General features: G+C 44.2%; 1 protein-coding gene across 9 annotated transcripts in view; it reads right to left on the bottom strand.

Annotated features, from left to right (window-relative positions):
• CIT (citron rho-interacting serine/threonine kinase) overlaps positions 1 to 23,330 on the bottom strand; it is a 109,072-nt gene that overhangs the window by 48,789 nt on the left and 36,953 nt on the right. For 7 of the 9 annotated variants that reach the window (XM_081892194.1, XM_081892197.1, XM_081892195.1 and 4 more), the window contains 12 exons: positions 23,117 to 23,260; positions 22,183 to 22,302; positions 21,686 to 21,865; positions 20,548 to 20,601; positions 17,568 to 17,621; positions 14,584 to 14,724; positions 13,332 to 13,457; positions 8,392 to 8,487; positions 5,379 to 5,495; positions 4,004 to 4,113; positions 2,407 to 2,581; positions 279 to 476 (listed from right to left, as the gene is read on the bottom strand). In XM_081892194.1, the coding sequence (XP_081748320.1) occupies positions 279 to 476; positions 2,407 to 2,581; positions 4,004 to 4,113; positions 5,379 to 5,495; positions 8,392 to 8,487; positions 13,332 to 13,457; positions 14,584 to 14,724; positions 17,568 to 17,621; positions 20,548 to 20,601; positions 21,686 to 21,865; positions 22,183 to 22,302; positions 23,117 to 23,260 (1,515 nt within the window). The remainder of the gene's footprint in view (positions 1 to 278; positions 477 to 2,406; positions 2,582 to 4,003; positions 4,114 to 5,378; positions 5,496 to 8,391; positions 8,488 to 13,331; positions 13,458 to 14,583; positions 14,725 to 17,567; positions 17,622 to 20,547; positions 20,602 to 21,685; positions 21,866 to 22,182; positions 22,303 to 23,116; positions 23,261 to 23,330) is intronic. The other 2 variants (XM_081892196.1, XM_081892198.1) reach the window with 1 other exon arrangement.

Genomic DNA, 23,330 nt, shown 5'->3' with positions numbered 1-23,330 from the left:
TCTGAAGAGACAAACCCAGACAAAGAAAAACATCACATCTATGGAGGCTGATCCATATGAAAAAAATAAGTGTAGATCTGTTAGGAGCACATTTTCAACAAACATCAGAGACATAAGATGAAGCAAAGCAAAACAGATCAAGCTAAGCCATCTGCAGATGATCATTCTCAACCAAGGGTATATTTCAATATTACAATTTCAAGCCACTCAAGAGCATCACTGGATCGTATGCTTCAAGGGCACAGCTCCTTACACCAGCCCAGAATTCTGGAGCTTACCGTCAGAGCTTGGATCTCCTCTTCTGCCTCAGCCGTGGTCTCCTCTAGCTCAGTTTTAGCCTCCCGGAGTTGACTTTCCAGGGCTGCGCGGGCAGCCTGCAACCCCGAAATCTGAGATTCCCTCTCCTGGAGGGTGAGCTGCAATTCTGTAAGCTGCCGCTTCAACTCCAATTTTTGTTCTTCGTGTTCAAGGCTAACCTGAAGAGTTTAAATACAGTATTGATACGTATGAACTTCAAAATGGAAGTTTGCTTAAGATCTTTCAGCAGTGTCCTTCTGCTGTTTATGTAGGACAAAAAAATCATCTCCATGCAGAGGAACACCTGGACATAAATCTGATATCAGATAGGATAATATTCACAAAGCAGGAGAACATTTTAATCTCCCTGGATACTCTGTTTCTGACCTGGCGGTTGTCATTCTCTGGAGGAATTTCAAAGGGTGAAATAGCTGAATTTATTTGGGTCTGAAATGAGACAGTGGTTTCTTGTCCTGCTACAGGCCTGAACACAATCATCCTAGCACTGTAGTGAATTATCATAACTACCACTGCCATGCATGTTCAATGGGCTTATTTTGCAAACATTGAAACTCTAACTGAACTGTCACAAATTCCTTTTCTCACATGTTACCATGACAGCTCTATTTTTTGAAAAACGTATACCAAGGATCATACTACACCTCTATTGAAGTGGCCTCTGGTCCACAAAAGCTTATGCCGTGACAATCACAACCCACCACCCATGTGGCCAGATGTACATGAATTGCTCAAATGCATGCAAGGACGGGCTTTCATTTGGAAAGCTTCCCCCCCCCTTAACTCACTCTCGTATCCCTTTTCAACAACACCTGCATTCCTTGCAGCTCATTCCTCCAAGGAAAACCACCCTCGGAATATTTGCCTCTCTCCATACACAGATCAACATTAATTTTCACTTCTTCCTTCCTAATACTATGGGATGCCAATTTCTTAATAAATTTACATTTTTGACAGTGAGGATATAAAAATAAGTGATATAATCTAATACAGGCGGCTCCCCACTTACACAGAGGTTACGTTCTCCCACACACACACTGTGCATAGATCGTGTAAAGGGAGGAGCACCATCTAAATACCCTTAAAACGCCCCCTATGCCACTTTCTCTTCAATCCATGCCAAAAATACTGTATCCAAAAATATCCACAACTAGAATTGAAACTCTGAGGCTGGCAGGAGGCTGGAGGATGCACAGGAAAGCGGCTGCTGCTGCTGCAATACCCTGCACGTCAGCTGTTAGGCGGGGAGGCTGAGCAGCGTAAACAATGTCCCACTGTGCCTCTGGTCTCTTTGGGGTTTCCTCTGCTCACACTGACATCCCCCTTGGGCTCTGGGGGGCCACAAGGACTCACTGACTCTCTCCCGCCATTTCTGGGTTTGAACTGACTTATTTATTTTCCAGCACCATGAGTATATAAGTCAGAAGTGAACTGATCACACATAAGTGGGGCGCCTGTGGTTGTCTAAACATCCAGCTAAGCAGGCTGTTGAGTTTCTCTCTCTGTCATTTCTTGTTTCAGCTGCAGTTCAAAAAGCATCAGCAACACATTTTCAAAATCCAAAACTGATCTTCCATCTGCGGTAAGCATTGCCACTTCTGAATAATTAAACCTGTCAGATGTTTATGGCAACCAAGTAGGTTAACATGCAGTTTTTAAGGATGTCACCCTAGAAAAAGCTTCACGTACTGTTCTGAAGGAGGCCAACATTAAAATATACAATGAGGAAAAAAGAGTCACTTGTCTAGCTAGTCTTCAGACCCAAATTACAGACTGATCTACTCTGCGTACCACTGAAAACTATGCCCAAACAGCCCTGTGAAAGTCATTCCAATGAGACCTAAAATAATCATGTTGAGCAGTCACCCCACTTTCTCCCATCACAAGAGACAGTCTCATCTTGAAGTTATGAACAGACACTCCAGTTATTATCCTCTTCAAGGGGGTTGAGAAGCTTCACCTTCATTCACCTGGAGCTACCACAGGGACAGAGAAAATCTGCCACACTGCCATTTTGCCAGTGCCAGCTAGACAATTCAGTTTCATTTATAGAAGCAGCAGCAACACCGACATTGGAAAGCAAACTTTTACCTCTCGCAATCTAGTCTCCAGCTCCAACAAGCGAGCCTTGTCATTGTGGTCCTGGTGACTGATTTTCTCCAACTGTTCCTCCAGCTTACTGTTCTGGGCCTCCAATTTTCCAGCTTGAGTTTCCAGATAAAATTTCTGCTGTCTGAGCTCAGAAATCATTTCTTCTTGGGCTTTCCTGAAAAGTGGAGGGGGGGAGAGATGTACTCTAGTCCTGGCCAAAAGCCTTTTCTTACATTGGGGTGCAGAAGAAATGGCTCCCTAGGCCAGGAGTCCTGATGCATCAGCAGTCAACCCCATCCAATCATATGAACACTTTTATTTTGAAAAGGTCACATTTATCATCAAAACTGCTACTATAGAGAACGAATGTAACTTGAGTCTTCTCCTTAATCACAAAAATATCTGGCCATTTCCCCAATGAAAATTGGCTAATCCTACAACTGGGCTTTAGGGACGCGGGTGGTGTTGTGGGTTAAACCACAGAGCCTAGGGCTTGCCGATCAGAAGGTTGGCGGTTCGAATCCCCACGACAGGGTGAGCTCCCGTTGCTCGGTCCCTGTTCCTGCCAACCTAGCAGTTTGAAAGCACGTCAAAGTGCAAGTAGATAAATAGGTACCGCTCTGACGGGAAGGTAAATGGCATTTCCATGTGCTGCTCTGGTTTGCCAGAAGCGGCTTAGTTATGCTGGCCACATGACCAGGAAGCAGTACGCCGGCTCCCTCGGCCAATAAAACAAGATGAGCACTGCAACCCCAGAGTCGTCCGCGACTGGACCTAATGGTCAAGGGTCCCTTTACCTTTACAACTGGGCTTTAGGACAACAAGCTAACTGAATGCCAGTTGCTGCAAACTACAGAGGAAGTGGGAGAAGAGTACTCTTGTGCCTAGTTCCTGGCTTGAGGGTTTCCCATAGACATCTGTTCAGCCACTGTGAGAACAGGATGCCGGACTAGATGGGCCAATGGTTCTTATGTTCAAAGTTAAGAGCAACCCTTAAGAGCTGTTCCCCCTTGTGACTTAATGCTGCTCACAACCACAATACTGACAACACACCTGGAAACAGTAGTATATCTGCTTTTCCCCTGCTATTTAACTATAAGCCTCAGGAGTTTGTCCTGTTGTATCCAATTCCTATCCTACTCAAGAGTAGACCCAATGAAACGAATGAGCTTGACTATGTCCTTTAATTTTAATGGGTCTCCTCTGAAGAGAACTTTAGTTGGATACAAGTCACAGCTGTTATTCTCCTACCTAAAGCTATCATTGCACGCACAAGAAATTTGCGTAATCTCAATTTTCCTCGCTCAGAAAATGTCTCGGAGGTTCGGGAACTGAAAACGAAAATTTAAAGCAAAAATTAATCAAGTGGCTAAGGCACCTCACACCAAAGGGACATGTCTGACCAGCAAGAGCTAATAGACTCAGTAGCCGAACAGAAGGCAGTGGAGATTTCAGAGAGTTTCTCTTCAACTAGAAAAATGCCCTCGAGTCATCGGTTCTTTATGAAAAGCACAGAAAAGGGCTTGTTTCACTAGCAGTTACAGGCACTCCAAACTTCCCCAGGGGACTGTGAGCCAAAGGACAGCTTCATGCTTACATGTTCCTCTGCGTAAATAGGCTGCTATTTGCTGCAAGCTTATTAGCTTCAGACAGTTCCACTATTCTCTGTTCCAGAGACCTAATCTTTGAATCCATGGCATTGAGCATCTGAAAGAAAGATACCTACAGTTAATATGACTTAAGGGTGGCTTTCAAACTATGTTCTGAAGAGCCCAGAGGTTCCTTGGAGGCTTAAGCAAGGATGCCTTACATAATAAGTTTAGTGGTGGCTGACAAGCTCACTTACCATTACTGAACTTCCTTTGCCATGCAAAACTGGGACACATTCTTAATTTGGAGAAGGGCTCAGAAGCTACTCATCACTTCATGTTAGTTGTGTGTGCACCCTACAGCACTCCCCAGAAACTTCTGCTGTATGCAGGCATTCCACAGCACATGTGCACAGGGATCCTGCAGACAAGCTGATGTCATGGGGGATTTGAAAAATGCTGTGTGTGCTTCTTTCAGAACAAAGCAATTCTCTCCAGATATGAATATATAGCATGGTGTCTTGCTGAAACAGATCAAATTATTCAAGCTGGGGAATGCAGTCACAGTTAACTGCTATATGGAGCATGTCCGGTTTAGCGAAGCCAAATGGGGATTCCCATACAGAGGCACCAACAATAATCTGCTCATATTTATTTCTACAGGAAACTAAAACTAGATTAAAAGTACACTACCCCTTGGATACTTGCAGACATATTTCAAGGGATCCCAATTTAGCACAAATAAGCCCTTTGGCTAAGGACCACACTGAAGCTGTTTACAATGCAGTTCTCTCAAACTGCTCTTAGGAAGCTCTTCAATGGCCCAATTCTAGGAGTTGCTGCTCTAGAAATAAGCATTTAGGATGAGTGCATTGACTGCATCTCAAGCAAAGCTGATCTAGGACACCACACTGCAATATAAGGGCGTCTTTCAACACAAGCTCTTGTGCAGCACAGGTTAAGGTAGAGACGAGCAAGGCAGTGATATGACAAGGTTTATATAATTATGAATGGCATGGAAAGAGTTGAGAGGGATATATTTTTCTCTCACACTGTCACCCTAGTGACACTGACTGACAGAGGCCCAGTTCGTGGAAATCAAATTCTAGCTTAATAAGCCAAGATACGCACAAGCTCCATTCACCCACAATGTCCCATCAAAATGAATGGGGAGACAGTCCCATTAAAATGAATGGGGAGCTCCATCAAATGAATGGGAAGACAAGCCAGGAAGCTGCAAGTTAACCATAGCTTCCCATTACATGCAAACCAAGGACTGTGGTTCACAGCTTCCAAACAAGCCAGGATTTGAAAGCCAACTTTAAGCCACAACTTCATATCCCGGCTTGTTTGTGTTTGTAAGTAAATCAGAGCTTCACATACTGCCTTCTGTTCTGCAAGAATTTTGCATTTTTCATGGGCTTCTTCCTCATGTTTTCTCAACAAGTTCTCGAGCGCATCCTTGTCTGCAAGATCTTTTTTCATCTGATGGTCAAGCACCTAAAAGAAAAAGAAATACATGCTTACTTTCTTCCTTCGTGCCTATTGCCAGTTGTCATCACGGGGCCGGTTCCAGAATTAAGGCTGGCACAAGACATTTTGGTGCCTGAATCTTTTCCTACGGCGAACATTAGGAATATAAGGGAGCTGACCTACACCAAGTCTAACCTCTGGTCCATCTAGCACAGGGCTGTCTATATTACACTGACTGGCAGTAGTTCTCTAAGATTTGGGGCAGGAGTCTTATGCAAAGCACTATGCCCTTCCTCCTTTCTCGCTTCAAAGAAAAGGGCCATGGCATGGAGGCAGAGCACAAACCTTGTGTACGAAAAGGTCCTAAGTTCAGTCCTCGCCATTGTCAGTGAAGGGAACTGAAGTAGCAGGACCAGTAAAGACAACTGCCTCAACCCCTGGATACTCATTGTTAGCCAAAGTAGACAGTTGCTTGACCAGGCGGGCCAGTGGCCTAATGCAGCTTAAAGCAGCTTCTTCTGCTCACATATGTTATGTTAAATGAAACATTCTTCCCTTAATGAACATCCAATAATTTGGGAAAGGCAGGAGAAACTAATGATGTCAGAGATACCTCAAGTGGAACGTGGTTACTATCAGCTCTGGGAATTATCCTGAAGGTATCTCGGTTAATTGGCACATTATTAGATGTTAGGATATAATCTATGGTGCTAGTAAATCCTCTGGGGGAGATAAAAGTAAAATAACCCTCTTGATCCCCTTGACCGTGCCCATTGCATAACAAAAGGTAATGTTCACAAAGATATTTCCCAGCGCGGTTAGAGGTGGTGTCCATTGCTGCCCTCTGACAGATTTCAGGTTCGTCCACCAAGTTTAGTCCAGATAATATTGTATTTTGTGGGGAAACAATGCCGATCCGGGCATTGAAGTCGCCTCCCAAGACAAGCCGAGGGTTGGGTGACAAAGAGTCTATACTTTCGAGTAGTTGGGCCCTTAATGAACATGGGACACTTCTGGGAACTAATAAATGTGAAGCAGGAGACAGATTTGACCTACTGGAGCTGACTTGGGAGAGCTGAAGCTGCTCAAAATTCCCACCAGCAATTTGTGCTCCATGGACCAGAACTGTCTCTCACTCTGCCAGTAAGAATTCCCCAAACCACTGCACAAAGCAGCTTGGGGCTACCTCTGTTAAAGAGGTCACACTCCCTCCAGTTACCAGGTCTGCTAGACAAAGTGTTTCGATGCAATTCATTTTCCCTATGCAAATATATCCAAAGGTGTTTTGATTACGTAGAGCAAAGCGGCACCATATGCCATATTGGCTGCAACAGGGATATCAATTGGGTTCCCAGTATAAAATACAAAGATGGCCTTTTTGTTACATTACCAGAAATTGCACCCTAGAGGCGTGGGTTCGAATTCCATTTCTGACATTCACCAGAAATTACATAGCAAACTAACTTCTAGTAGTGGTATGCGTGCATTAGTATCTGTAAAATTGTTTTTAACCACTGCTAAAATACGAGCATTTGGCAATTTGGAATTAATCTACCTCCCCCCCCCCCAGTCACATAGTTTGTGTGTTTCACAATATAAAAATATTTGTATTTTTTTAAAGTTTGAAGGGGAACCTAAGATAATGCAGGATGGAGTCTAACTGTTCAGGCTTCTATTGCTGCTGTAGTCAAATACTTCAGTGCCCACTCTATGCCTTGTTTTCAAGTACCCACTTCAATTTAAAGGCAGCATATAAGAGATTTTAGTAATAAATAATAACAAGCTGACATCCATATAACTTCCCCCCCCTTTCCGTGGTATTTAAGAAACACCTTTAAAAATCTTGAATCAAGCTTTAAGCAAAGGTGTTTTCAGCAATTCTAAGGAGTTTCCTTCACATATCAGACTACTGTGTAAATGGACAGTAGTGCTGCTCACATCATAAAGGGTGAGCTGGGGTAGGGAAACCAAAGGACAAAAATTGTGCAATTTGAGTTTCCCCAATAAGTGGCACCTATCATTTAATTGAGATGGTGCAGCATAATTTCACTCGTGTTCCCCCCTCCCCCAAAAAAAGTGAGCAGATGCATCCCTTGAGTCACTGGCAGACAACACTGCTCTCAAAAAACTTGACTACAGTGGTACCTTGGTTCTCCAACGCCTTGGTACTCAAACAACTTGGAACCCAAACACTGCAAACCTGGAAGTTAGTGTTCCGGTTTGCAAACCTTTTTCGGAAGCCGAATGTGCCCCATTTTGAGTGCCACATTTCCGTTTTGAGTGTTACGCTGAGGTTGCTCTGTTTTTGCTATTTATTTTGAATTTTTGTTTTTGCAGCTCTTTTTTGTTTCATTTTTGATTGATTGTGTTACTGCATTACATTGTTTATTGCCTTCATTTTATGGATCAATGTTCTCGTTAGAGAGTAAAATTCATGTTAAATTGCTGTTTAAGGGGTTGTTTTTACAAGTCTGGAACAGATGAATCCATTTTGCATTACTTTCTATGAGAAAGCGCGCTTTGGTTTTGGAACGGACTTCCAGAACGGATTAAGTTTGAGAACCAAGATACCCTTGTAGTTATGTGACCCAAACCCAGCAACTCTTTCCTCACTCCCCCTTTCTGATTTTCGGCCTTTTAAGATTTCACAAATAAGCAATACTTTATTAAATAGCATTGCAAAACTACTTCTGACACCTGCAAAGCAACCATCTCCGACCACAAGGGACCACCAGCATGACAGAACAAGTCAACTAATCATGTTTACCCACTCCAAACACTGAGAGAGACAGAAACAATGCCTCAGAAGTGCAGGAGCGAGGGAGAAGGAAGCTGGAAATTTTAAAAGCACAACTACTTGGGGTTTTGTGCAGAGGGCCATGCATCTTTTAAGCACGCCTGAAGATAAAAAAGGTATCTTTACTTTGATCCTTTCTTCATACATCTGCTCTTTCTGTTTCAGATGCAACTCCAGGTGCTGTGCGGAGAGCTGTGCCTCCCGATGCTTCTCTTCTAATTCCTGGAAACAAAGGTTTAAACGTATCAAAGATTAAGGAAGAGGGGCAATGGCACCGCAAGCACACTCATGAAATGCACACCACAAACTACGCATTTCTTGCTCCGGGGGAGACAATTACAGGTCAGGCCTCATCAGATAAACGCCCCATTTGGATGGCTCTTTCCAGATGCTTCAGCAACAACACACGCTGTCACACAAGTACACATTTTTAAAGAGACTTAGGCTGCAATTATTTTGCTCGGGCACGGGTCAAAACTGATTTCACTCCCTCTCTTGATTCAACAGCCTGCACACACAAAAGAAGGGCTGAAACAGCTTTCAAGGCCTTTGGCAAGTGATGCCGTCAAGAAGTCACTGAATGGTTCAAAACATTACTGAATCCACTTGCATTCATGAGAGGCAAATGCCTGAAATGCATATTCATGAAAATATATAAATAGTATGCAGCTGTTTAAACATGTTCTTGAGAAGCCAGCCACTTTAATGATTGTTTTGCAGTATTTCTAATGGCTTTTATGGTTTTCTATTGCTGTATGTCAACCTGAAATTTTATGCGAGGGTGGTATTTAAATACTTTTATAAATAACTCAACAATCTAAGTGAGATATTTTAATCTAAGGCCTGGAATGGAATGCCAGAGCATCTCCTTTTAGGCCACAGAGTGCAGCTTCATATTTAACTTACAATCAGTATTACAGTGTGTATCTGTGTGCTTGTGAGTGTGTCTGGATCCTTCCCAAGTTGAGGAGTAGCCACTTAAAAGTCAATATAAGCTCGGAGGCAAAGATAAATAATTTTAAAGGATTGTTCTTCGCCCGTTACCATAGCCACTGACAGCATCCACCTACACTTCCAAAAAACCTCAGACAAAATGTATACTTGGCAATTCTCTCACTTGTCTAGCTTTAGTCTTTTTCAGAGCAGATCTCTTTTTCAGAGCAGATCTCCCAGTTTGAGCAGGATCATTTCTTAGTCAAGAGAAACGGTATGGTGCCCATTTCCCCAATAATTTAGGAAGTTTATTTATTTACTTCCTCACCGTTTCCTCCAAAGGGATCCCCAGTTCCCAGGTCTTGAGTTTGCTCAAGAGGAGATAAGATATCCTGATTTGGAACAGCTCATCTAGAGGCATGTGAGAATATATTGAAAGGGAATCCCACCTTTAAAAAAAAAAGTGTGTCTAGGGCTGCTTGCAAACGAGACACATTTCTTTGCCAGTTTGGATAGATCCCCAAAACTACAGCTTGCTCTATAAGCGTGGCGGCTTTAAAATGGAACTTCCGTTTTCTCGACTGCTGTCATCAACAACCACTATGGCCCATCTACTATATGCACCAGCTTGCAAGGATGTTGTCAGCATCAACTAGAGAGAGTGAGGATAATTTCCTATGCTACAAAGGCAGCGCTGAGGCTTGATCCATCTGGCTGACCCAGTGGTTCATTAAGCAAGAAGGGCCTTTCATTTCTCTGATGCGTCCTTTTCTAACGCCATCATTCATCTGTCATGCCCTTCCTAATGTCGCCAATGCCTCATCCTTCAAGGGCCACTTCAGATGTGACCCATTTCCTCTTTGAAAAGCACTTCTTTGTAGGCAGAAGCATAGAAACTTTGCATGGATATTACCATGCCTATTTTGCAGCATGCAACATCCCTGAACGCTCCGTGTATTATGATCTAATACATAAGAGGCTTCACATTTCAGTCCAGAATAGGTAAACAAAATCCAGGAAACTGATTGGCTGATTTCCCCAGGGAGACTTGCCCCCCGCCCACACACACACCTTTTTTAGTTCTAGCTAATGCAATGAGAGGTTTAAAGGTGCAGCTTTTGTCTCAATCTGGTGCGCTGGACTTAACTGAATTCTGTTCTGAGCTGTCCAGCCTGGAATATCACTGAATCACATGGGTCGAGAAGAAGCCTGCAGCCTAACACTAATGAGACAAGGACAGGAAACTGCAGTACCCTCCCCTCTGGAAAGGTTTAAGCAGTTCTGACACCTACCGCTGAACCTTTAATTACAAGAAGGTATAGATAACCTTGTTGTTGTTGTTTTTCATTTGACTGCCTACTTAGAAGCAGCTACCTCTTTTATAAATAAAGATGTTCTGGATTTATTTTAGACTTTTCAAACTGTCTTATTGCAAAAGGCTTTATTTATAAGCCTAAGCAGGTTTCATACTATTGAGAGCTATAATAATCTGAGGTCTGAAGAGAAAAGTAGAGGGTGCACAAATTCCTCAAGCTTAGCCCTCCCTCACCCTGAATTTTCTCAAATTAACATCATCATCATCATCATCTAGTTTTGTTTTTGCAGCAGCCTTTGGAGGATGATGGCAGTGATCTGCTGAAATAGCTTCTCTACAATTAAGCAGGGGTTTTAAAAAAATAAATAATGTTCTGTTCCTTTCCCACCCTTCTCCCCAGGGAGGCCCGCCTGGCACTAATCTTGGCATCATTTCAGTGCCAAGCAAATATGTTTTTGTTTTCCTGGGCATTTGGGCCTCATAAATGATACACTGTCTCATTCAATCTGTTTTAAAATCTGTTTATGTGGTTTTATCATTGTATTTTTTGCTTGGTTGTAAATTGTTTTGGGGTGCTTGTGTGATTGGGATTAGTAAAGCCCTGCTACAGAAGCTAAGAGCGTGTGTAGGCGTTCATATACCTTGGGGGCCCTCACAGGGGGGAAAAGACAGTATAACTGTTTCTATAAACAAACAAAAATGAGCAGGCTTATATGCATGTGCCTGAGTGCAGACAGGCATACAACCACAATGTATATATGGATGCACACATAAGCAAATGGAGGATTATGTGCACACACAGATGCATGTCTAAGGATACGAATGGATGAGAGTGAAGCATACGCACCTACACACACACACACACACACACACACACACACACAGTTTTGGGACAGGAAGACTGATGCAAAACGAATGAATCTGAAACTGCTGAAATGTCCCTGGGCTGATCCTGCAACAACAGCTGCAAGCCCCTCTGCCTGGCTCCCCAGTGAACAAAATTCATAAATAACAATGATGAGCATCATAAACAAAAAGTGAAACTCATGTACAGCAAAGAAGGAAATCCTTTCTCTCCCATGCACTGAAAAGCATCCAACCATTTATATTTGGAGAGGAAAGAGTTACGATGACTCATTCGGTTCTTCAACAGGGAAGATGCAGCAGACATTGCAACACAGGAGAGGTTGCCAAGACTTCCCAAGCTGGGCTCTGCAGATTTTATTGTCACACAACTCAAAACACAGGATGGGTACAGAGTTTCCGAAACATGTTTTATTTGAGTTCTAGAGCTTCTGTCGAAGCAACTGGAAATTGTAAGGCTCTCTGACGTGGCAAGCAGGCGTTTTGAAATAACGTTGCAGAAAGGGTTCCCATCAAATTCCACTTATAATGGAATGTTAGAGGGCTACCAGGTGAGCGGGCAGGGATTTCACTGTTGCTGTTTAGTCATTTAGTCGTGTCCGACTCTTCGTGACCCCATGGACCAGAGCACGCCAGGAACTCCTGTCTTCCACTGCCTTCCACAGTTGGTCAAACTCATGTTCGTAGCTTCAAGAACACTGTCCAACCATCTCATCTTCTGTCGTCCCCTTCTCCTTGTGCCCTCCATCTTTCCCAACATCAGGGTCTTTTCCAGAGAGTCTTCTCTTCTCATGAGGTGGCCAAAGTATTGGAGCCTCAGCTTCAGGATCTGTCCTTCCAGTGAGCACTCAGGGCTGATTTCCTTCAGAATGGATAGGTTTGATCTTCTTGCAGTCCATGGGACTCTCAAGAGTCTCCTGGGACCTATATTACTTCTGACCAGCTCTGCCTAGTTCCCTCAATGTTGCCACATCAAAGGCCAGGAGAGCACGAATAAGATAAACTTATGTGCACCTCACTTAGCTGTGCCACAGCTATCTCGCATGGGTGCAATTTGCCTTGTTGCACTGCAGCATGGGCACTATAGTGTACTGCAGATGATTTTGGCCTATGTCTTGGAGACAACCCAGGCACAGTCTCCAGGTCAGGGCTCACACGGTTGCATGTTCCTCCATTCAATAAGGTTCCTTTCATAAGAACATGAAAGTAACAGGTCTCTCTGTGCTGCTACTCAGCAGCTGACATTCAGAGGCACATCTTGAGACATGTACTTGGGTTTAAAGTGGGATTAAAAGCATCTAAAACCAGATTTGCAGGGAAGGAGGACACTGGCACAACCTTGTCCCTAACACGCTAGTTTGCTATGTGGAGCAATTCCTTTATTTTTGTACTAAAGAACATTCCATCATGTGAACCACGGTGCGAAGTGGTACATCCCATACATAGATAGATCTCATTGAGAATTAGGCACTAGTGAATCAAGGCTAAGAGAATCTGGACCCCTAATAATATACAATGTCAGTCTGACTATGTGTCAGCCCAGAAGAGACAGAGAACAGGAAGACAGCCTCTGGGCCCCGCCTTGTTACAAAAAGCAGCTACAGATTAATTGGGGGGGAAATGTCCAAGGCCTTCTACCAGCTTCCATGTGTCTACAGTTTGCTGTCAGCCACTTAGAAGCCAGCTGGACTCTTCTTTCTGCCACAGAACCACAGTCGTGTTACATCTGCACAAAAAGGACTCCTACACTAAATGTTCAGCCCTGAACCAAGCGCCCAAGAATCTGCATGAAATCCCTTCATTTGGTTTCACCTGGCTCCGGCTACACATTTTAACCTCTAGAAAAAAAACTTTTAAAAATGTTAACACTTCCCACTGCATCTTATGGCACCAGAAACTGTGCCCACTATCCCACTCCAGTCTCCCAGTCTACCATTTTGTAATCACTACCCACCAAAATTTTATCCGCCATCTGCTGGATCTGCTGAGATTTCGTCTGGATGTCTTCCTTCAGTCGGTTCTCTCTGCGTTCAACCGTTTCCAATCGCTTCACTTGGTTCTCCAGAGAATGGCGCCTTTCCTGTCCGACATTCAGAAAAGCAGAATTGAGGCTAAAGGAGCCCTGGGTGTTCACACAGCAAGTAGCAGTCACAGTAGAACTATTTCAGTACCACTCCCTAAATTACATACCCACCCCCCACTTAAAGTTTAATTTAAAAAGCAAATCCAGCAAAAAATAAGAATTCTTTAGAGAAAAAACAGTACTTGAACACAGAAACAAGGATAAATATTGTTTGCTTTAAAAACAAAAACCCAATTCTTTCCTTTGATACAACATAGTCCAGTTCAGATATAAAAATAAAGGGTGGTTTATGGCAGGTGTGGGGGACATGTTGCTGAATTAGTAAAGGTAAAGGGACCCCTGACGATTAGGTCCAGTCGTGACCGACTCTGGGGTTGCGGTGCTCATCTCACTTTATTGGCCAAGGGAGCGGCTGACGCCGTTTACCTTCCCGCCGGTGCAGTACCTATTTATCTACTTGCACTTTGACGTGCTAGGTTGGCAGGAGCAGGGACCAAGGAACTGGAGCTCACCCCATTGCGGGGATTCAAACCGCCGACCTTCTGATCGGCAAGTCCTAGGCTCTGTGGTTTAACCCACAGCACCACCCACATCCCTGTTGCTGAACTACAACTCCCATAATCGCTGGTCATTGACCATGCTTGCTAAAACAAAAGAAGAGCCTGCTAGATCAGGCCAATGGTTCATCTGGTACAGCATCCTGTTCTCACAATAGCCAACCAGATGCCTATGGGACACCCACAAGCAGGACCACAGAACTCCCCATCCTTCATTTCCAGCAACTGGCATTCAGAAGCATTATTGCCTCCAACTGGGCAGGTAAAGCATAACCACTGTAGGTAGTAGTTCTGGAGGGTCAGTAGTTCCTCACCCCGCATCTATGGTTACAAGCACAAGCCAATATAAGTCTCAGACTCACACAGAAGAGGGGCTTAATAAACCTTCCATTCCTGGTTTAGTCTAAACAGTAGCTTCCTATTTCAACCAGACTCAAGAAGCCTGACCTGTACAATCCACAGGGAGTTAAATAAGCCAGGATATCAAACCAAGGATGGGATTTGGTATGCCTGAAGTGGACTTTCCAGTTACTCAAACATCTTAAAAGTTAAAAGCTTTTGCCAACCTCTGCTTCGAGCAATTTCTTTTTCATGCCTTCGTTAGAGTCTTCCCGGTTTTGCAACTTCTCCAGTTCTTTCTCAGCTCTTTCTTTCGCTTGGCGTATGTTCTGAAGGAGTTCAGTGGCCTCCGAGCTGGCTTTCATTGCCTTGAAGAATAGGCAGAATGATGCTAAAGTTTTTAACGTGTATAAGATTGCAAGCGCCAATATTCAGCATTCCAGTAAGAACTTAATGAAGCAGCTAATCAGTGACAGAATTTGATACTATGTTTTGCGTGTGTGAAATAAGCATTCGAAGCATTGCTCTCTGTATTACTTTCAAACTCTGAACACTGTACTAGAATATTACTGACAGATGCTTAGAAAGTTCAGGTAATTTTAATCTGTTTTAGTATTTTAACTTTCACATGTTTTAAAGTAGGGTTGTAATTTTTTTTATTGATCTTACTGTTATATCTTTTGTAAACCACTTTGAGGTTTTTACAGTCAAGCATTGTCTAAATTTTATGATATCTATCTATCTATCTATCTATCTATCTATCTATCTATCTATCTATCTATCTCCACACAAGTTTCCAGAAACTGAACTAGACTTCTTGACCCTAGTAGTAGTACACACATTTAGGTTAGAAAACATTAATGGGAGCATTAATATAATTGCATGGCAGATGAGCACACTTTCCAATTTACTCAGTGTTCACCTGTTATGCTTGCTGCAATTTATGGCAACTGCCTTTGCTTTAATTTGTCTGGGAGAGGGAGGCACCAATGGGAAAGTGGCATGGAGAAGAGAAGGCAACTGACTGCTAGGCTCTGACGTAGGTTGGTGGAGAGGCTAGTTTTGGGAAGGCCCTAGCTAAACAAAACACATCTTAAGCATGACAAGGCTTCTTAAACCTCCATTGAATGACTGCAGAACAAGAACAACTCACAGCCAATCCTTCCACGGGGCGATACCCACCTTCAAATAAGATTGTAGCATTTCTGCTCAACCTGAAGCAGCCAGCAACACACCCCTGCAAAAGTGCAATACTGTACATCTACTTAATTACTCATTAGTGTGACAGGTGCTGTTGCTCCTCCAGCCTGATAATGAAGCTCGTGTAATCCAACACAAACCTTTGTGAATATGCTGGTCAGCTTGCCCACAGTAAATGAATGACTAACCAGAAAGTAATTAAATCTGAATTACTACAGCTAAGAGCATCCCTTTTGCAGAACTGGAAAAATATAGCTGTAAAATAGCAGACACATGTATGTTTTGACATTCCCCACATGTATGTTTTGACATTCTGATATTGTATCTTTTCATGTTTGCATAGCTGGGAAAATATCCCCCAAATGCCCAAAATTACTCTGGACAACGAAAGTTAGGCTGAAATTTTACTGTCCGTTTGACAACTGGAAGCACCTGTGGCCAATCCGTGGCCCATATTTAACTCTTGCGGGTGCCCAATGTAGCTCCAACGCCACAGCTACTGATTTCAGTGCACCTGCCCTGCCTGCCCTCTTGTGGTCCAACTAATCTAGAAAGCTACATTTCCTGTTTCCAGGCCCAGAGTGCTCCTGGTATGCTGTATGGTCAGACAGCATCACAGCTTGGTGTTCTCTGTTCAGATTTTGAGGAAGAAGGTGTGACCGAAGTGAGAGCAGAGTTGAAATGGGGGAGTCAAAGCCCAATCCAACCTCCCCAGTGTGTCCTTGCCATGCCCCCCCCAAATGCAAAAGTGAGAATGAGCTGCGGCTCTGCTCCAGCCACACCCACTACCACGCTATGCCATGCCTTATCTTTCAACATGTACACAGCACTTCGAAATATTTTGGATGCTCTACAGGTGATAAACAGCAACACCTCTAACTCATGAAGCAGGTTAGGAAATTAGCAGCTTGTCTCAGGCAAGAACAGCCAGGACTCCTTAGCCTAAGTCTCTACACATATCCACTGTGTAATGGCAGTTCCTTCCTCTGCAAGAAGCCTAATGCAAAGGGGAAACACTCAGCAGAGAGGTAGGCTTATGTTGGTGGCAAAAATGTCCATGCATTTTGCAACCACATGTGTACAATTGCATTATGAAGTTTGAGGCAAGGTTTGCTGTAAACTGGCATGTTATTTGCATGGGATTACAGGAGTTCTTTTTGGCCTTTGCACAGTAATTACAGATAAAAGGAAATAGGGATTCCCCCCCCTTTTTAAAAAAAAAAACCTTTAAAAAAGTATATGGAGAAAATAGAAGGTGAATTGTGAGTGGTTTGTGTGCCTTTGTTTCCATAGGAAATGGCTCTCTCTGTGTGCCCCCGATAGCTTTCCACCAGCCCAATGTAGACCTCATCATGAAAAAGGTCCACACCCCTACATGAAACACACACACAGGTTCCCTGTACAAGAGAAATTAAGTTCAGTTTTAGTATCTCATTAGTGCTGAACGTGTCTCAGATTGCTCAGGGGCTGCTCTAAAAGGCTTCACACTTTGTATGCAAAGTTCCAGAACAGATGCAACATCGTCCACAAATTATGATTTGGCACCCACCCCATTCATGAAAAGTAGATCCAAATTAAGCAGTCGCAATCTGTTGCTGCTTCAGGGTTCATTCTATTTTTATAATGTGGCCCCCAGTACTGAAAAAGCTCACACCTAGTGCAGAGCGCCTGATCCGGCTTTCCAAAGTTAAATCTCTACCAAACATTCCAATTCTGGCTCAGCTTCGGTTTTAAAAATAAACATAGGATGACATGTTGTGAAGAGGAGAAAGCACTGAGATCATCACGATTTTGGATCCCAATCCCCCACCCTTCTTCTCCCTTTCCTACCCAAAGCACAATGACTAATTCTGTTTTTGAACACGAGACACCACTCCTCCCCTCCTCTGCATTACGGCTTGCTGGTAAGTCGAAGGAGGAGGTGTATAAACTGCACAAGAAGCGACTCACAACTTTTAGCTCACACACAAAAGCAATCAATTCTCTTAACACGCACCTATCCAAACCTTACCTTTGTCAGCTTCTCCTGTAGCTCCTGGATTTTGACCTGCTGTTCCGCATTCACCTACAAGGAAGAAAGAGGCGTGGAAATACTAGGTAGTGTAATGCTACATTGAATCATTTCAGTCCAATGACTGCAGTCCCCCCACACTCTCACATGACGCTTTCTTAAAGCAGGTCCTCTTGACTAAGGCATCCTCCTCCTGGGTGCTGTTGAATTACAGCTCCTATCAATCCCAGCTGACATAGCCAATGGTCAGGGATGATGGGGGCAGAACTTCAGCAATATCTGGAGAGTACCGTGTCAGTTACCCCAGTTGTCCAATGAAATATGGAGAACAAAAAGGGACCCAGTTTGATTCTGGTTGGCTAGCAAAATATTTCTGGGAAGGGTGCAAAGTTTCTCTTTGCAAGGTGGAAAATGCTGAGGGTTGGTGAAAAGCCATTTGGGAATATGGAGCATTTATTACTTTTCTGGCAATAAGCCATGTTTGGAAAGAAACACCTAGAAGGACCAGAGGTCTAAGGAAAATAGGGTTTGGCTGGCTGCTTATCTACCAACAACACTGCCCACTTGTTCTCCTGCTGCCCCTGGGCCCAATCCTCACTTCAACCAAGGAAAGGAAATGACAACCAAGTGAGCTGGCAGAGATGGCTGCCACTCTTTCTCACTCCCATAGCTTGATCTACATTGCTCTCCCTTCTTCACCAGAGGAAGAGAATAGGAGGCAAATGTGAAAAGGAATAGCAGTAGAGCCAGAAGCTCAACGATGCCTACCCAGATGCAAGCTCTGTGCCTAGCAAGATGTCAGGGATTGGCAAGATGCTGATGAGTATGCACTGGGGGAAGCGGAGTTGAAATCTGACTTGGGAGAGGGGGCAGTGAGTTGTCAGGAACTGTTGTTGCCAGGAGGCAAGAGTCAGAGGCTGGGAAGGCTGAAGATGGAGGGTGCAGAACAGGATGGGTCAGAAGAAAAGGAGGAAGAGGCAAGTCAGGCAAGTGAAGAGCCAGGAGCTTCTCCACCCATTGTTTCCTACAACCAGGAGGGGATTGAAGAGGGGTGAGCAGAGGAAGCTTCCACATAGGGATAGACTTTGGCTACATGTGCGCAGTCCATCGGGGGGAGGTATATAAACTGGTAGAGGGAGAGTGGCCCCCTGTGGCTGCAACTGCTCCATTAAGTGATGACCTGGGAATAGCTGCCTAGACACCAGTCCTATGCGTGGGCATTCAGATCCATAGAAATAAGTATGTGTCAGCTTTGATAATAAGGAGTTAACTATCTGCTGTGTCCACTCCTTTGGCTGGGGGGCGCCTTTGGCACAAACCTATGTCTCCTTGGCACTGCAGACCACAGTACTCCAGTACTAAAGGTAAAGGTACCCTTGACCATTACAGTACTAAAGGTAAAGGTACCCCTGACTCTGGGGTTGCGGCGCTCATCTCGCTTTATTGGCTGAGGGAGCCGGCATTTGTCCGCAGACAGCTTCCGGGTCATGTGGCCAGCATAACTAAGCCGCTTCTGGTGAACCAGAGCAGCGCACGGAGACGCCATTTACCTTCCCACCAGAGCGGTACCTATTTATCTACTTGCACTTTGACGTGCTTTCGAACTGCTAGGTTGGCAGGAACAAGGACTGAGCCACGGGAGCTCACCCTGTCGTGGGGATTCGAACCGCCGACCTTCTGATCGGCAGGCCCTAGGCTCTGTGGTTTAGACCACAGCACCACCCGCGTCCCTAGGACTCCAGTACTACCAGCCCCTTATTTCTGACATTCAATTCACAGTTCAGCTTTCTCCTTGGACGCTCATTTCTTCATCTCCCTGCCCATTTTCTCTGGCCTCAGGGTTTCAGTCTACTGCCGCACCCTTTACCACCCCAGCTTTCAGCTAGCTTCCCTATCAATTCAGAAGCAGCACCCTTGCCTCCATCCCTTCCTGCTAACACACTGGCATACAGGGGTTTCTCCCTATAGCACCTCATTTTCTCAACTCCAGATCTCTGTTGCATATGCCTACCCTTCCTTAACGTTCCTGGGTGGTACCCAACTAAACAGCTCCACTAGCACCATGAGTTTCAGCTGTGCAATGGAACGACCCTGCCCCCTTTTCTCCTTGTGTGCCCTTAACTTGTTCCAGGAGCTTTCCCAATCCCCCAGAGCAGATTTATGGGGTAGGCAAAGGGAAGAAAAGGCACGGAAGTCACCTAAAACTCATTGTATTAGAAGAGCTGTTTAGATGGATAGCTCTCCATTTCTCAGTAAATTGTCAAGTATAATTTGCTTCTCTCATCCACCCACTCTGCCTCTGGGTTCTCCTACCCACTAAGTATCCCTAACTTGGAGATTTCTTTCTCTTGAACTTTCCAGTCTTCTGCCCTGACCTGCCCACACAGCTTGTGCCTGGCCCTAAGCCAGCTGCTGCAAGTTCATTTCAACTCACAAACGTTGAAATGCCACAAAGAGTACAAGATGGGCAAGTGCTCTTAAGCAGCTAGAGTTTTCACAAAGACATCACTACAGGGCATCAACACAGCGCGGAGGGTTAAGATGTTTCATCACCCACACTGCTTACCACAAAATCCCCATGAATTAGAATACAGTGGTACCTCGGGTTAAGTACTTAATTCGTTCCGGAGGTCCGTTCTTAACCTGAAACTGTTCTTAACCTGAAGCACCACTTTAGCTAATAGGGCCTCCCGCTGCTTCCGCGCCGCTGGAGCACGATTTCTGTTCTCATCCTGAAGCAAAGTTCTTAACCCTAGGTACTATTTCTGGGTTAGTGGAGTCTGTAACCTGAAGTGTATGTAACCCAAGGTACCACTGTATACATTTTCTTACACATATACATCTCCCAAGTGCCGGGGCCGGGAGGGACACCACCTATTGATCAGGCCTACTTCAAAATCAAACCACAAAATCACTAAATGAAAAGCCCATTGAATTCATACTGGGGTTCTATCAGTACAAAACACCCAGAGGAACATACCTTCTCCAGTTTGGAATACAGCTCTCCTACTTCCGTTTTCCCTTGATCTTTAACCTTTAAAAGCAAAGATGAAAGAAAGATGAACCACCCAGCCACAGGACTCAGATCAGACACCGCAGTATGAGCAGCAGTTCCTCAGTTTCAAAGCTGTCTCCATCTGTTCTTTCTTCAAACGAACGTTAGAAAGTGCAGCTCTAAATGGGTCATGTTTTTTTAAAAAAAATATTACTGGTATTTAAAATGAATAAATGGGGTCAAAATAAAAGTGCTGCGGTTCCAAACTGCCAATGAATCATGTCTGTAGATCCATTATTAAGTTATGCTAAGAGGAAGGGGCTAAATTGATAAAGAGTGGTGAGAATGGACTCCTTCCATTTGGAGAACAGGAATTCTGGAATAGATGTATCTATTCCAATTAATTTGCACAAAACCTTTCCCCCATAAACTCTTGATATGCAGGCAAGAAAAACTGACTGGTAACAGAGAAAAAAGTAGATTACTAATGACTATCAGATTTCTTGGGTATTTTTTTTTTAACCATTGCTGCTCCATATCATGCTATTTTTCTACTCATTAACAAAATAAAAAGTCTGAATTTCTACCAAAGCCCATATGAAGAGGCTGCTGGATCAGGCCAATAGCCCATCTAGTCCAGCATCCTGTCCTCACAGTGGCCAACCAGATGGCTGTGGGAAGCCCACAAGCAGGATTCGAGCACAAGACCATTCTGCCCTCCTGCAGTTTCCAGCAACTGTTACAATGGTACCTCCAGTTACGAACTTACTTTGTTCTGGAGGTCCGTTCTTAACCTGAAACTGTTCTTAACTAGAGGCGTGCTTTCGCTAATGGGGCCTCTTGCTGCCGCTGCGCTGCCGGAACACGATTTCCGTTCTCATCCTGGGGCAAAGTTCTCAACTCGAGGTAACTCTACCAGGTTAGCGGAGTTTGTAACCTGAAGCGTTTGTAACTCGAGGTACCGCTGTATTTGGAAGCATTGCTGCCTCCACCTTTGGAAGCAGAGCAGAGCGATCATGGCATGCAAACGAAACCTAATGAAGTCGAATCTATTCTCAATACATTGGTGTGAGGAGCAAGACTGCCAAAATTAACCCCAAAAACAGAATTATAGTTCCCTGACCTTAGCTACCTTCTGGAGCCTGTTGTGACATTCTGTGGCTTTACGTTTGAACTCTTCAGCAGCCAATCGGGACTCTCTCAATTCCGATTCATAAAGATCACTCCGTCTGCGAGCTGAAATGAGGTCTTCTTCTAACTGATTCATCATTAGCCTCATCTCTTCTACCTGAGCCTGATACTCCTGGGGGAGGAAGTGGGGTGTCACACACTTCAGAAAGGACAAAGGGGAAAAATGGCAACCAGGCAGTTGTGTAAGGAAAAACACAGAGGGAGGAAGCGCACACAACCACACGGAGTGAAACACATTTTTGCCGAACACAAAGGTTATGTCCCCTTTCATTTAAAAACGATGTGTATATATGGAAAGCCACACATGAGAGAGAAAAGAGTTTTTAAACTCCACCAACACCCTGGATCTATTCCTAGTGTGAGGACTGGCTAGCACAAGCCAAAGCTATCACCAGCCACTACATTCCTCTGAGAAGCAGCTACACAAACCTGTTCTTTGATTTCCTGAAGCTTCCGGCTCTGTTCCCTGATATCGTGAAGGAGCTGCAGTGCCTTGTCATCTTCCTGAGACACTTCCATCCGAGCCTGCTCCAGACTTCGCTTTAAGCTCTGCAAAAGCGCAACGTTTAATACACAGCCACTTTGCATGCAGCTGCACCAAGGAAAATGTTATCAGTTATGGAGAAAAAAACACACCAACAGGACAGCAAAACCCAAAGCTTGCATCTTAGCTTCTGTTCAGCTCCAGTCTCCTGCCTCGACAGCAACAAAGGAACACGTCCACTTGAATGAAATATGGTATGCTGTTTAAAAAACACCATTTTGGAGTGCAATTTAAAGAGCTACATGAGCAAGGAGGACATCGGCAACTATCCCTGTTAAAGTACAGAATGGAGAAAGGATCTGCTATTGAGCTGTGGCCTATTTATGAACACAAGGTTCACTCTCTTGACACCTCCAGTTAGACCAAGAATTCCTTGGAAAGTCAAAGTACTGGCAGTTTCAGATATGCTAATACTACAAAAAGAAAAGGATCAATGTAAGACGATTCTTTGCACAGACTTCCCTACCAGTGTCAAATAAATGCTTCTGAATCATGACTACCTTGCTTCAGATATGGTTAAGGAAATAGTCCAAAGTATGTAAACTCCAACAAGCACCATATCCGCTGCTATCTTCTGCATGGAAGACTCAGGCTAAATTTCCTTTGCCTTCTCTGCCACGCTGTCAACCTATCAGGTCATTAATGAATTAAAACCATGTAACAGGCTTACAGTGCTTTGGCAATTAACCACCCCTATTTAATTAAGACAGCTATCCTTCTTAAGCTCCCTCTGCCATATGCCTTACGGAGACATCCATAACAGAAAGGTTTTAGACCAACGGAAGTCAGTGACTTCAGGGGGAACAGGTAGAGGCTCACACTGCATTCTGTGATGTAGGTAGCCAGGTCCTGCTCAAGGAGGGATCGCTGGGTCTCGGAGGCTTTCAGTTCCACCTCCTTTTGGCTAAGTACAGCCTCCACCTCCGATACTCTGCGGTGCAAGCGCGTCATTTCCTGCTCCATCTGCAACAAACATTAAAAGGTTTAAAAGCATTTTCCAAGGGTCTACGAGCAGACAAAGGGTCGATGCACA

This window comes from Podarcis melisellensis (assembly GCF_964234715.1).
Source record: "Podarcis melisellensis genome assembly, chromosome: 16".
NCBI classification, from domain to species: domain Eukaryota; kingdom Metazoa; phylum Chordata; class Lepidosauria; order Squamata; family Lacertidae; genus Podarcis; species Podarcis melisellensis.
Note: the sequence above shows the minus strand (reverse complement) of the source record. Positions and strands in the feature narration are given on the sequence as shown.